General features: G+C 35.1%; 1 protein-coding gene across 6 annotated transcripts in view; it reads right to left on the bottom strand.

The window, feature by feature from the left end:
* Positions 1-220: 220 nt before the first annotated feature.
* Positions 221-11,080, bottom strand: part of LOC129810457 (dihydropyrimidinase) — a 28,265-nt gene continuing 17,405 nt past the window's right edge. For 3 of the 6 annotated variants that reach the window (XM_055860991.1, XM_055860992.1, XM_055860990.1), the window contains exons 3-8: positions 9,543-9,637; positions 8,868-9,480; positions 4,957-5,195; positions 4,015-4,291; positions 1,501-1,939; positions 221-840 (exon numbers count right to left, since the gene is read on the bottom strand). In XM_055860991.1, coding sequence (XP_055716966.1) covers positions 764-840; positions 1,501-1,939; positions 4,015-4,291; positions 4,957-5,195; positions 8,868-9,480; positions 9,543-9,637 — 1,740 coding nt within the window. In that variant the 3' untranslated portion in view covers positions 221-763. Of the gene's footprint in view, positions 841-1,500; positions 1,940-4,014; positions 4,292-4,473; positions 4,698-4,956; positions 5,196-8,867; positions 9,481-9,542; positions 9,638-11,080 lie in introns of all 6 variants that reach the window. The other 3 variants (XM_055860995.1, XM_055860994.1, XM_055860993.1) reach the window with 1 other exon arrangement.

The raw sequence follows: 11,080 nt of genomic DNA, 5'->3' as shown, positions 1-11,080 counted from the left end.
GATCAGATGACTCTGAATTTAAAGCAGTTATTGAACTCAAGTGGCAGATGTAGTATATCTGTCGAGCTTCTAGATTGAGTTTTATTGGGAATGAGTCGTCGACAAACTCTTACCTTATCTTTGACTTTCAGCAATAAAAAAGGAGAATTGATCTGGTTTTATAGGCTGAGATTCTTTAATTTTTAAGTGGATTTTGGGATGGTCTGCCTAGTAAAACACGTTTTACATAAAAACTTTCCATTATATATTGTTGTTCACAAATGAAAGACAGTTTGAGTCAATATAACTAAAACCATTACATGAGATACACATTTTATTATTATTATGTGTGCGTCCTGACCAAGATGATTTTTCACAAAAATCTATGCAATAAATGCTCAATGTTGTCTCAATTTTGATATAATCAATTAAAGCGTTCTCATACAAATACACAGTAGCAATATTTTTTTTTAATTTTAATTTGAGTAGAAATATCTCGTTCTATTCTCATCAAATGTCTCCTACAATTAGTTTATTGGTAGAGTTTTATTCTTGTTTTTTTTTTGGTACTTAATATGAAATTTTAATTTTACTTTTATTTTTGGTAAAAACAGAAGTAACACTAAATAGTAGTACTTGATTCTCGGTGAAGTACAATCTTTTTTTTTATCTACTAAATTATTTTACTATATATAAGTGATTTAATGTGTTATGCTGGAGAGATTTTCCTCCTGAACATTTCCGGACGATGGGAAAAATGTTGTTGTCTTTATTGCACGATGAATTACCAGAAGCCAGAAGATTTACCACCAGGTGGATTTCGTACTCGGATGCAAGTACGATGCTCGGTATCAAGATCCTCTGCAATGTTATGAAAGTTTTTGGTAAAAAAAAATGGCTTTCATACGAAAAGCAAAGAAGATAATACAATTCCCTTGTAACATCTAAAAGGGGCGTGGCTTAAATTTTTTGGACTTGAATGTCTGTAAGTTTCTAATGGACGAAAACCTTTGAATTTCTTCTAATATTGCATTGTTAGACTGTTGAGAGGTTGCTGTAGTATTTCTTTATTATTAAACATAAAATAATCAACTTACTTTACACGAAATTCCGAAAAGGGGCGTGGCTTAAAACTATTTTCAGTGGACCTTATGCAACTATTACAAATGTGTAATTTGTGTGTTTGAATCATTTTATATTCAAAATTTGATCTATTTGTTGATAAAAAGGTAGACTTGGCCCGCAAAATTTGATATAAATTGATTTATAGCATTAATGCGAAAAATTAATGCGATTTTCTCTTTAATTTTTTAATGTGAAAAATATTTATGCTTTAGGTAAATTTAAACTTATTTTTGCAAGCCAAGTCCACTTCTTTATCAATAAATAGATAAACCCCAAATATTAAGTGACTCAAAGACACAAATAACATATTTGGACGCTCACAAGCGACAATTAATGTGAATCACATTAAAATTTTAATGTACAAGTGTGATAACGCCGTTACGTATAATAACTCACCACTAATTGAGAACGTGGTATCCTGGAGATTTCTCTGGCCTTCCTGACGTGGAGCCCTCCCGGATGGTGTACATGCGACTGATTCTCCTGGAAGGCTCATGGATTGCCCTGAGAGCATGAAAGCATCTCGTGATGAAAGAGGTTGATCGTTGCTGTGATCAGGAATCTCAATCTCAAGATTTTGTGTGATATCTAATTTCTTCACGCCATTGCAAGCATCTTCGGTCTTCTTCCCAGCGAGGGCATCATAGACATAGGGTGGACGAATTGGGGTATCCACGAAGCTACCCTGACCCTCGGCAACGCGCAGATTGCCCTCATCTACACAAACTTTTCCACGGACAATAACAACTTCTGGGACTCCGTGGCATGTCATGCCTTCGAAGACGTTAAAATCCACTGCTTGATGGTGAGTTTTGGCCGAAATGGTTCTTGTTGCCTGAAAGGATAATTAATTGATACATCTATCTCATAATCCAAGGGGCATTTGATATCCAAATAATGTATGTCTCAAATGTAACCAACATATTTTAAACGTAGTCGATCTATTTCTAAAAAATATAATGTATGAACATGATGGAAATTATCTAAAAATTATATGCGTTGTATACCAGAAAAATAACTTAACTGAAAAATACCTAGAAAATATCACTTATTTTCTTTTAATACGAATAATACATTTTATTTGATAAATTCCAGTTAATATATTGGTATTTTTCTTTAAAATGACGACTAAATATTTTTAGATCCATAACCAAGTCATAATATGATCTATATTTGAGTGAAAATGTGTAAATCATGTCGGAAATATCGAAAGTATATTTATCTTACATAATCTTGTTTTTATGTTCATATAATGTCGTGAAATTGTATGAACATTATGTTCTGATATATTTTAGTTACATTTTTTTCCAGAAAAGACACAAGTTATATACAACTTGTGTTCTTTTTGTATGACGCTGCCAGATTGTCAAATTCTGCTTTGTTTATCAAGCAGATAGGGTAAGTGTGCCAAATTTCGGCATATTTGCATGCAAGCGTCAAAGTCCTCAAGTTTGAAATGTAATATTTTAAATACAAATTGATTTTTTTTAATTTTTTCTTCTGAAAAAGTGTTGTTTGGAACCTTGTAAAGAGTTTACCGTCTTTATTTACTCTAAAATCATTCTTAATACATTTTAAAATGAATAAAAAATATAGGCATAGCTTTGGTGCCCTATTTCGGCCACCTTCATTCTCATAGTTCCTTGCCCTTCGGGAATTCTTCCAATATCTTTTTCACGTCATCTCGTTTGTCGAAGCTACATTTTTTGTTATTCTTTTGCATTGTATAATCTTTAGAATACATAAAATCTAAAAGTTCATGGAAATTCGAGGAACAAAAAGGTGGCCGAAATTGCAAGCTGGCCGGAATTTGGCACACTTAAGTAAGGACAATTGATAGAAAAATAGTGAATTAATACTTTATTCGTGAGAACTAATATTTTGTTTCCTTAATTGCAGTGTAGCGAAAATACAAGCATTACAACAACTTCCTGATCTTCTGTCGTGAAATTAAATTGCAGAAGGAGTATTCAGAGTGCAGAAAAAGTCCATAAAATGCATATCATTTCAGTGTTTCACATTGTTTATTGTGAAGTGCTATTTTTGATAAAAGAAATCTGCAATGTATACATAATATACGACATAATAAGAATATAATCACAAAAATATGTAAAAACGTGTTTTCTTCTATATTTCTTATTTATTCGAGTTATAATATCTTGATTTTATTTTATGGAGACAAAAAGAAAATGATGGCGTGGAAAATTATAGAAAATTGGCGACACAAAACCCAATTTAATGAAGAAATTATGCAAAAAACATTTGTGTGTGCTGATATTTCTTCACAATTTTGTTTAAAGTGATGTATTCTATCAATACACGCAACAAAAATCTGAAATCCATAAGTTTTTCCTACGATACAATGGGAAAAGCAATAAATTTACTAAATTTTATTTTCTTTAATTTCACAGCTTTCCCTTGAGAATTTCAGATCAGGAAGGAAATTTTGTTCACTAATATTGTGTCCTCTAACGCAAAACAGTCGTTGCATTAAATCTTCCTACGCAATAAAAGTGCACGAGTCACAGGAAATCTGACTGAATCGTTGAGGGTAACTAATTACTCATTTGAGGAAAATATTTAAGCAAGTCTTAAATGAAAATGGAAAAAAATGACAAGTCTACGATCAGTAGTTGTAAAATTGATATTGTATAGTGATTATATTTTATTCAGTTATAATTGATACTTTTTACCGTTACACGATGAAGATGAAGTGATTATATCTTAAATAAATAATTGTTATATTTTGGATGTAAAAATTCCCCATTCACTCAAATATGGACCTCTTTTATACGGTTATATAGAAGAAATATGTAAAGTCTTCGCCATAATTTTTGTATAGATATCAGACATCTCTACTTGTTTATAGCGATAAATGCTTCTTGGGGAGGATTTCCCCGAAGATCTCACCTGTGGATTCCAGATTACAATATCAGCATCTGATCCCACTTCAATGCGTCCCTTCTTGGGGTACAAGTTAAAGATCTTGGCGGCATTGGTGCTCGTGACGGCAACAAAACGTCTGGGATCGAGCAGTCCCAGGTGAACGCCCTTCTCCCATACCACAGACATCCTGTCCTCTACTCCATTGACACCATTGGGTATTTTTGTAAAGTCTCCTTTACCCAATTCCTTCTGTTCCTTGTTGAAGGTGCAGTTGTCACTACCCGTCGTCTGTAGATCATCCCTGAAAATATTCCAGACCTTTTAACAATTTCCCGCCAAAAAATCGCAGACATTTTGCAATTGGTGCTTAGGAGGAAGTTAGTGATAATTTCAAGAAACCGTCACCATGCTCGGCAAGCCAATAATGTAAATGGGAAATGGAATGACCAAGGATGGATGGCACTCAAACTCATGCAGACTTACGATGCCAGGTGTCTCATGAGTTGACGTGGCGTTTCCGGATCTTGACGAATCGGTGGACATGTGGCATAGTAGAGAAGCGATGCCGGCTTCAATCCATGAAGCGAAACACCCACGGAGCGTGCCAATGTCTCACCAAACACCGTAACACCTTGACGACGAGCTCTGCATATGGATTCTGCTGCCAATTTGCTGGACACCCGCGTCACATACAGTGCACTCTTGGCCTAAATGGAACAATGAGCATGAGGAGAGATGGTCTTGTGAGTGAATTAGTTGGAATGGACAACAAGCTAACAGACAATCAAATAACAAATCTTTGGCGACCACAACAACATCCCCACCGAAGCACATCCATCACACGAAACAGAAATGAGCTTATTAGTCTGGGATTATGGAGTGTAAATATGAGGCTGTTAATTGCGTACACTTTTGTTATAAAATAGAACCTGTCCCCAAGAACTTCCATAAACGGGAGTAACTTACTGGGCCAGGAGTTTCATCATATATTCCGGGGTTGTGGGATCTGGACGTAGAGGTGGACTGAGGACATGACCAGCAGCATGATGGAAGCACTGATGCTGATAATTTCTCCCATCTGTGCCCAGGGTAGCGGCCAGGGTTTCACCATAAATGCCCACATTGCCGTATCTGGCACGAGCCCGAGCTACTTCACTTCCTGCCGTTTTACTCATCACGTGCACCACATAAAGGGGACACTTTGTCTGGGAATTTGGTTTGGTTCATCATGTTTATGGATGAGATCATTTGGAGAGGATGTTACATTCATTCTCCCACAACTTCAATAATGCAAACCTATTACACTATGGCCATATTGGTCAGCATTTAGGGCACTTCAATTAGGGGCATTTGCCGCATCTCCCAACTAAACTAAAGCAATTAAAATTCGCAGACTGCTTCAACTTATAATTATCTCATCTTCTAATTATGTCAGTATCGTGAAAAGGTTTTCTCTAACGGATTTTCACGGCCAAGAATGAAAATCGCCTTCACTGAGAGAAATCCGAAAAAGTTAAAATAACATCACGGGAATGTTAATTTTACCCTGCTGATCCGAAATCGGTGTAAATATTACCCTTTTTAGGTGTATTAGGGGTTAAAGTCACCCTTTTTCATGTTAATTTTATCCTTAATAAGGTATAAAATTAACATTAAAAAATTTTGATATATTTTTACACCTAAGAAGTATTAAAGTTCTGAGGAAAAAATGTTAATCGCACCCTTTTTTTCTCAGTGATCGCTATAGGGGAAAGTGCCCGATTATTAAAATATTTTGCGGATTCACATTTATTCAAAATCTAGGGAAATAATTAATGATTACGAAGATTTAGAGATTGTACGAAGCATGGCCACTTTCCCGTATTTATGAAGGAATTTAAATAGGTTTGGTTTTCAAAAAGAATTCTTTAAAACCCAGGCAATTCCGAACCTGTTCAAATTGTTTTATAAACCACAAATTAATTGATATCTTGATTTCAATTGAAACTTTTTAAGCTATTTTGTATAGGTTGTAGGTAAGACTCAAAGAACATAGGGGAAAGTATTCTCCCTTCGAACGTTCATCCCTTCGAATAATGTGAATTTTCTTTTATTTTTTCTAAGAGATTTTACTTAATTATCACATAATCATTAATAATTGATAATAAGCTAACTAATATTTAATAAAAATGTGTATGTGTGCTAAGAAAAGTAAAAGAAAATTCACATTATTCGAAGGCATGAACGTTCGAAGAGAGAGTACTTTCCCCTAATACATTTGAAAAAAAAACTTTGATTTCTGAATAATTCTAATTAGTTTTAATCGGTTCTTGGTTCTTGTTAAAATTGGTTGAAATTTGTTCACAAATCTTTCTTAAATTCACAGTAAGGAAAAGTGGGGCACTTTTGAATTGAGACACCTTTGAAATAGGGTTTTTTGCTCCTAATGGAAATGAATCTTCTTGTAATATAATTTAGCTTCACAATGGCACGACTCAAGCTTTCGGATAGTTCAATTTTTTTCTACGTTTTTAATAGATTTAACCGATTTGACCCCTGGCTCTTTTCAGGAAATTTCGAGCCCTGAACAAGCTATTAAAATATAATAATATAATTTATAAAATTCCTTTAAAACATATTGAAAAAATAAGTTGGTTAAAGCTTGAGTTGTCCGAAGGTAGCGTACTGTCCCTTATTAACCCGTTAAGGATGAGAGGGACAAAAATTAGGGGTCAGAGAAAAGTACTTTTTCTGACTTTCCAAAGCAAAACAGAACTTTAGAAGGCCGTAGGAAAAATTTCATTTTTGGGTCCCCGGTGACCCGATCGTCCTTAAAGGGTTAAGGATAAATTCTGTAATCCCATTTGGAATTATGAAGAATTCCCAGTTGAAGCAGGTTCTGAATTAGGTTATTCTACCCTAATCTTAAACTTCATAAAATGGAATTTTACAACGATATCAATCCTGAATTTCGTCGAATCTCTTGCAATCTCATTTTTATAAGACTTTTTACAATTGTTAAATTTGAATTAGTCTAGAAGATACATTTCTAAATGGTTTTAAATAAATGTAAATGGGGAATGTCGCGATGGCCTGGAACGATACGAATTTCCTTTCGCAGCGTTTGAAGGCTCACTCATGCCCTATTCATATTTGTTCATATCCGTTGAGAAATATGCCTCCAAGAATATTGAAAAATTAAGTATTAAAAATGGCTTATAAAGGGATGGCAAAGCATTCCAGGCTTTGCAAAGTGCTCGAACTCGTGAGCGTGACTTAGATATTATGCTTCAAAAGTACTTTCGGATCATTTATCATTTACCAGATTTGAACCGGTTTGAACCGATTCATGAATTACTCAAAAGATCCCCAAAATAGTTTCAAGAGCAATACAACTGATTTTTAGACCAAAATTATTGAACGGTTCATAACCGGTTCATCACCGCTTCACAGCCGATTTGGACCGATTTATAAATCACTCAAAATATTGTCCAAAATACAGTAGACTCTCGCTCAATGGGCTCTTTTTCATTCGGACGAAAAATTTTGTTGACAATTTTCACGATTAATTATGAAGCAAATTAATTATATGCCCGATTGAGAGAGAGTCTACTGTACACTTTAGGAGTAATACAATTGAATTTCGGATAAATATTAGTTATCGGTTATGAACCGGGGAAAAAGGATTTCGAGTTATTCGACAGAGTTTAAGTTTGATTATGATGTTGAATTTCACCACAGATTGCAAAATCTAGTCTAGTAAAGAATCCCAGTTTAAGAAATGATGAAAGAGAGTTAAAACGTGCAAATTACGTTTCCATATCGAAAATCTATTCTGCAGATAGGTCACTACAAACCTACAACTGGATAGGAAATAGTGGGGCAGTTCTGACACTCGAAGGTATTTCGAAAACTTAATTGCCATAACATTTACGAACTAGGAAATGACTTTAGTGCTCTGAACGCTCTGAATGACAGATATTAGTACCAAAACCGATTTTTCTATGTTCTTTAATAAATTTGACCCATGATCCTTTCTCAGAAACATAATGAAAAAATCGAGAAAGCTTCAAAATCTTCCCTTATGGTGTCTACACACTAGAGAAATGTATGTCCATATTGAAGCAAATTCCTTATGGCCTCTACACACTATAGAGAAATTTATATGTCCATATTGAAACAAATTCCCTACACTTGTGTAGGAAAAACCCTTCAATATAGACAAAAATTTCTCTAGTTTGTAGAGAGGCCATTACATTCGGGCAAATTAAATCCAACTACCTTCTCTGGGTTATTTATTATTTGGAAAATGTGAAGCACATTGTTCATTTCAGAAATTTATAATCCAAAAAATTAATATTTTCGAAAGTGATGCATAGCTAAAACTGCCATATTTTCAGCTACTTTTTTGAAAAATCTGCAGAAGGTCTTTCTTATACAACTTTCACTAAGCTTTTCTAAATGCTCCATTTCATGAGCATGATGCTTTAAAAAAAACATTATGTACTAAACTATTTTTCACTAGTTACAAGTTGAAGCATTATACAAAATCATGGATCATTTTGTTACTCCTTTTTTTGACCTAAAAATAAATCTTACGATCTCTTATACTTCCCATTCTTTATGGCTATAACTATAAAAAAGCCCTATGATTTTTTATCAATCTTTTACCTCATAATATCACAAATTACATGTCCATACCCATACACAATAAATTCCGATAGCACGTTCAATTGATAAGACCAACGCGAATGGCCAAGAACTGCCAAAAGCAGTGTTTAAATTTGGAATCATATCAATAACCAATCCCTCGTCAATGTCCAACACAAACTAAAAGTGATTGCCCCATTGATTTTCCCTGAAACTAAGTAAAATGGTAGGGGTTAGAAGGGGTTTACCTGATGGGCAATAACGCAGGCTCTGTATGTGGCTTCAGCTTCTACTTCCTCCTGACGAGACAACTCATGACCTTCAGGTCCTGTCACACCCGACACCAGCAACTTTTGCACATTTTTGGCAATTATATCTCCATTTTCAGCATGAACCTGGGCCACAGCACCGAGTTCACGACACACTTCAAACACTTCATAGAGTTCCGAATCCGTGAGTTGGTAGAGTCCTTTGTAGGCCATGAAAACCTTGAAGGAATTTACACCACGCTCCTCACATAAAATCCTCATTTCTTCTGCCACTGATGGAGCCCACCATGTAACACCCACATGGAGTCCATAGTCACAGCAGACTTTCGGATCTGCCCAGGAGCGCCAACGATCATAGGCCTCCAGCAGTGATTCACCCTTATTGGGTAAGACGAAGTCGAGGATGGTGGTTGTACCACCGGCTACAGCAGCCTTGGTCCCCTGATAGAAGTCATCCACGGCCACAGTTCCGCCAAAAGGCAACTGCATATGCGTGTGCGGATCGATTCCACCAGGAATCACCAAACGACCCGCAGCATCGATCACCCGACATCCTCCAGGCACAACAAATTCTCCACTTGGACCCACAAATCTGCAACCAAAATATCCAATAATAGTCGTTCTTCCGCTTAAATTGGAGTCAATCACACTCACTTTATCACTCCATCCTCCACGTACACGTCCGCCGAGATGATTTGATCATGATTCACAACTTGCCCTCGTTTGATGTACAGGCGATTCTGAGAGCTCTGAAAATATACCAAAAAATTCACATAAATTAAATTATTTCTATTTCTGATTTAATTTTTCTATCAATGTTGAAGTAAAATATCCTACAACTTTTTTTCGCCGATGTTTTTGAGTGGCGGTGTAATATCAAATTGGCTTAAATTACCTTAATACTTTCAATAAAATATCAATTAAAAATTCTTTGGTGATTCATTGCTGGTTTCAACCGGGTTTCTCTTATCAGAAAATTCACGGTCTTTGAAAACTTAAATTTAAACTTAAATTTTAAATTTAAATATAGTAGGGGGAGTAGTTCCAGACAACTAAAGCTTTTTTTATACTCTTTCTGACACCAACTAGTCTATTCTATTGACTATTTGAAAATATGCAAAATGCAAAATAATTCTCATAAGGATAGAACGGGGTAAATTTAAAACAGAGTCTAAATCTAAATTCGAACTTTGAGAATTTTTCATCTTCCAGAAAAGACAACGAAGAAGTACTCTGAGTGTGGAACTTGCACTCCTCCATCTTCTCTTCCCTTTATCCATCTGAAATAGTGAGAACATCTCAAAATTCGAATTTAGATCCGAATCCAAATTACCCCATGGTACTTTAATAAATAAGAATAATCTAATTACTTTATTATCCCAGAAGAAATTTTGAAAAATCATAAATATCCTGAACTGTCCCAATCTCCCTTATAGTTTTTTCGTTTTAGTTCAATAAAAATATTCCTAAACTTTAAAAATATATTGCTTAGAAGCACAAACCATTATCTATAGATAGCTATTGCTTCAGGAGATCAATATCATTGTATAAACAATTAAACTCGAATACAATATTGATCGAAGTTTAAATTTAGAAGAGCTGTTTTTAACTTTTTGATTTTTATATATAGCAAGCAAGCTAACCATTGCAGCTAAAGAAAAGCATTTTACTACTCGAACTCCACGGAGAGAACAGTATATAACATAATCCCTCGATTTTTTCACCCCCCAAAATTTCCACCTACCACCCCCCGGAAATCACTTTTGACAACAAATCTTCACGTTTCAGACGATTTCTGAGAAATGTCGTCACGCTGTTTGTCCGTCTGTCCGTCCGACCGTCGCCAGCTCTAGAGGCCAAACGGTTAGAGATAGCGTCTTGTGGGACCTTCGGGGGACCCCCCATAAGTCGACTCAAGGATCGTTAATATGCCCCTCTTTTTCTCCCCAACCCTCCCCTTTCCCTCCAAAACCATGTTTTTAGGGATTTCTCAAAAATGCGTCGTGCGATGTTTTTTCATTGTTGGATATGTTTTAGATAAGTTTTGGAAATGTTTTTTGCTCTTTTTATTGGAATTTTGTGTACTTAAAAAAAGCTTAAACATGTTTTTTACATGACTGGCATGGGGTAAATTAAAAATCATGGGTATGGCGTAAATTCAAAATCTGCTCCAAATGGAAATTTTTCGCTTT

This window comes from Phlebotomus papatasi, chromosome 1, assembly GCF_024763615.1.
Source record: "Phlebotomus papatasi isolate M1 chromosome 1, Ppap_2.1, whole genome shotgun sequence".
Lineage (NCBI taxonomy): Eukaryota > Metazoa > Arthropoda > Insecta > Diptera > Psychodidae > Phlebotomus > Phlebotomus papatasi.
The sequence above is the reverse complement of the archived record's forward strand: the minus strand, read 5'-3'. Positions and strand labels throughout refer to the sequence as shown.